We start from the raw sequence: 3,383 nt of genomic DNA, 5'->3' as shown, positions 1-3,383 counted from the left end.
TTCAGTTGACGTCTTGCTGACGCTTGGTGGCAGTGGTACCGATACGATGACGACAAGTAGGGCCGCCTCATTGCCGCGCTGCATACGATTAACGTAACTGACGCGCATAACTGTTAGAGTGACGCACTCCACACTTGGCGCATGCCTCAACTCACAGGTGTACATGTGCTTCTATGTGAAGCGGCACCTTGACTACAAGCCGTGGTCGACACCGTCTTACGTCAAGACGCGCGAAAAGGAGGCCGTGAAAGAGAAGGAGCGCGAGCGCGAGAAAGAGGCCGCCGCACGGATGAAGGAGAGGGAGTTCGAGGATGAGCTGCTGGCAGCGATATGAGACTAGGGACAAGGATTTGTGTTCAGGACCGGCTATGTATTTACTGGAGACTCAAGCTAACTAGATACAGGGTAATCGCGAGAGAAGAAAGTGAAGAGAGTTTGTAAGGTGGAAATGTGGATTCCAGGGAAAGCAATGCTAACCCCAAGCTAGATGAAGGATATCTAGGATATGCGTACGAGGGCGATCGGCAAATGATGTACAAACAAGTTATTTAGTGGTACAAAGGCATTACGGGATGATGTCTTTCAGCTCGCCCTCCTTAACGCGAATTTCCACCACTTCGACCTCATAATCCGTCATCGAGGAGTTAGACGACAGAGACGACGGGTGAAACCCGCGGGAGTTCGATGGCGAGGTTGATGCTACATCTGTTGGTCAAGTACAGGAAGTGGATGGTATTCATGAGCGTGAGTCACAGTGAGAGCAATGAAGCGACGAACATCGATCTTTGATATACGGTGGTACAAACAAATCCTGGGGGCGATTCAGCATCCAGCGGGGAAGGAGAAAGCGGAGACACATACTTGGTTCCAAACAAAGCCCTGGCTCTTCTGGATGGTCAGAATGGGACGGAGAGTGTATACAGGCTGGCGCCGCTTCTTGTGGTGCTGCCGCTTGGGGCTGCTCTCAGGCTCAGGCTCAATGGCACGCTGCTTGCCCTTCACGTCCTTCTTGTACTCGGCAGCGAGTTTGTCGGACGCGATGGCCTCATCACTCTCATCGATGTCCATGTCGCCGTCCGAGGCTGTGGCAGGGGGCGGGTCCACCTTGCGGTCAGGGCGCACGGGCGACGCCTCGCTCGAGCTGTCGCTGTCGACATGCGCAGGGGCACGGCCGTAGTCCTCGTCGTCCTCCGAACACGAGTGCTCGTCCGAGCCACTGTCGCTGAAGTCGTCGTCGTCGTACGGGATCTGCTCGTAGCAGGCCCACGTCGGCGGCGACGGAGCGCGTCCGATGGGCCGGCGGCGGAAGTATTCTGAGTAGGAGTCGGTGCTCATTGATGTTTGCGGGCGAGAAGCCTGAGGTCAGTTGGTGGTGCTGAGGATGCTGCTGCGGGAAGCGAAGAGGGTGGTGGTGGTGGTTGGAGTGCAAGATTCGGAGCGGAGCAATAATGCTCAGGCTAGAACGGCGGGAAATGAGACGGCAGGTCGCCGCGAGGCGCTATCTCGAGTCACTCGAGACCCCAAAAGCGGTATTGGATCTGGTCCTCCTGACGCCTTGCTTTCGCACTCTCTACGGTTCGCCGGGCCCGCACACTCGAAAAGAATTTGTGCTGTTGGCTGGGCTGCGCAGATGGCGGGCACAAAGTTCGCATACGTGAAAATTTTTGAGCTCCCGGATCCCCTCCTCCCGGGAACCTACATTCTCGTGCGTTTGGACGGACATGGCTTCCATCGGTACGTGCCCCGGTATGCGGTGTTCCCGTGGTCGGAACACACGCTGATTGGACAAGATTATCTCAGGATCATGATTTCGTGAAGCCAAATGACGAGCGGGCTCTGCAGCTCATGGACCATGGCGCGCGAGATGTCATGAATGAGTTCAAGGACATCATGCTTGCATTCGGCGAGTCGGACGAGTATAGGTGCGTGTGGCCATTCGGAGCCATCCTCGTACCTGCTGATGTGTTTCATAAAGCTTTTTGTTCCGCAAGTCAACTGCTTTGTACAATCGCCGCCAAGCCAAGATTCTCACCACGGTGGTGTCTCTATTCACCTCCTCATACGTCTTCAACTGGCCGCGTTATTTCCACAGTTTGTCGCTCAAGTATCCTCCTTCCTTTGACGGTCGAATAGTCCTATACCCTTCGGCTAAGGAAGTCCGAGACTACTTTGCCTGGAGGCAAGCGGACAGTGAGTCGCGTATCGTCTCGTCCATACACACATTCTGAAGAAAACTAAGAATGAACATGTAGCTCATATAAACAACCTCTACAATACTACATTTTGGGCTCTTGTGCAGCAGGGTGGGCAGACGACGACAGAAGCGCACTCTACACTTCGGGTACGGGTACTTCCCCCCTCCTGAGTTCTGCAACCCGCATCACATCCATCTGTGCTCCGGCAGGGGACGGTCTCGAAGCAAAAGCACGAGGTGCTCTTCTCCCGCTTCGGCATAAACTACAACGATATTGCGGAGCGGTACAGGAAAGGCAGCGTGCTCGTGCGGGAGAAGGTGCGCTTGCTTTCTTGCGTAGCATTGTGCACCGGTGCCACTCGGCGGGCTGATCGCGCTTTGCCAGCTAACCGCGGCTGATGCAAGTGGGATCACCGAGCGCATGCCGGTAGAGGATGACGACCCTGAGGGTGGGGCTGGAGGGACAAAGGAAGTTCAGAGCGAGAAGAAGAATAAGAAGCCGAAAATCCACGCACAAGTCCAGCTGTACCACTGCGACATTATTGAGCAGGCATTCTGGGACGCACGACCATACCTACTAGAGTAAATAGTGATCAGTGGCATTCGTAGTCTTTAGCAGAGTGACGTCGTGGCGTGGGTGCATATGATTTGCAGTTTCTATTGTCTTTGTGCAGTCTCGACTTTCCCCGCATCACTTCTACTGCTTGGAAATAGTATGCGATTGATAGAACAAGCTAATCGTAAATTAGACGATAGGTCTGGCCCATAGTAGCTGAGGCCGGCATGGGTGGGTACTTGGGAGGGGTTCACGAGGCAACTGCAGGAGCGATTAATCGCAGATTCGATTGTCGGCACTTCATGCGGCGGGCGCACTTCTTGCTCCTTCCACCCACCTGCTTTATACAGAGCCACAATTTCTGCGATTCTCTTCCGCCTGCCCTGACTGAAAGCCTACATTGAAACATCGGGAAGCACAAAGTAATCGCCGATTCCAGACCATCTGTCTCTCGGGTGGCTTCAGCTGTCCACGCGTCACCCGGCGACTCACAATTCGTGCCCGGCCGCGACGCCAGCTCGGGAGCGCATCTTCGCCATGACGATATCCAAGAGCACACCATGACCACAACACATAGGAACAAAATCGATAACGCCACTCATCGTCTCGAAGTACATGGGCCCAGGTGTTCAT

At 54.6% G+C, this 3,383-nt stretch overlaps 3 protein-coding genes across 3 annotated transcripts; 2 read left to right on the top strand and 1 right to left on the bottom strand.

Annotated features, from left to right (window-relative positions):
• Positions 1 to 33: 33 nt before the first annotated feature.
• On the top strand, positions 34 to 334 carry PHACADRAFT_202684 (uncharacterized protein; the record flags this gene model as incomplete). Its single annotated transcript, XM_007402841.1, has 2 exons — positions 34 to 56; positions 118 to 334. Coding segments are annotated over 2 exons (240 nt in total), but the record flags the coding sequence as incomplete, so codon positions are not given.
• Positions 335 to 565: 231 nt separating this feature from the next.
• PHACADRAFT_108758 (uncharacterized protein) lies at positions 566 to 1,335 on the bottom strand (the record flags this gene model as incomplete). Its single annotated transcript, XM_007402840.1, has 3 exons — positions 566 to 705; positions 778 to 811; positions 862 to 1,335. The coding sequence occupies 3 exons, from the start codon at positions 1,333 to 1,335 to the stop codon at positions 566 to 568; spliced, it is 648 nt and encodes a 215-aa protein (XP_007402902.1).
• A 295-nt stretch (positions 1,336 to 1,630) lies between these two features.
• Positions 1,631 to 2,780, top strand: PHACADRAFT_202682 (uncharacterized protein; the record flags this gene model as incomplete). Its single annotated transcript, XM_007402839.1, has 6 exons — positions 1,631 to 1,734; positions 1,791 to 1,922; positions 1,976 to 2,190; positions 2,253 to 2,341; positions 2,405 to 2,512; positions 2,580 to 2,780. 6 exons carry the CDS (start codon positions 1,631 to 1,633, stop codon positions 2,778 to 2,780), a joined length of 849 nt encoding a protein of 282 aa, XP_007402901.1.
• Between the last annotated feature and the right edge of the window lie 603 nt (positions 2,781 to 3,383).

The sequence above is a fragment of the Phanerochaete carnosa genome (genome assembly GCF_000300595.1).
Source record: "Phanerochaete carnosa HHB-10118-sp unplaced genomic scaffold PHACAscaffold_480, whole genome shotgun sequence".
Lineage (NCBI taxonomy): Eukaryota > Fungi > Basidiomycota > Agaricomycetes > Polyporales > Phanerochaetaceae > Phanerochaete > Phanerochaete carnosa.
Note: the sequence above shows the minus strand (reverse complement) of the source record. Positions and strands in the feature narration are given on the sequence as shown.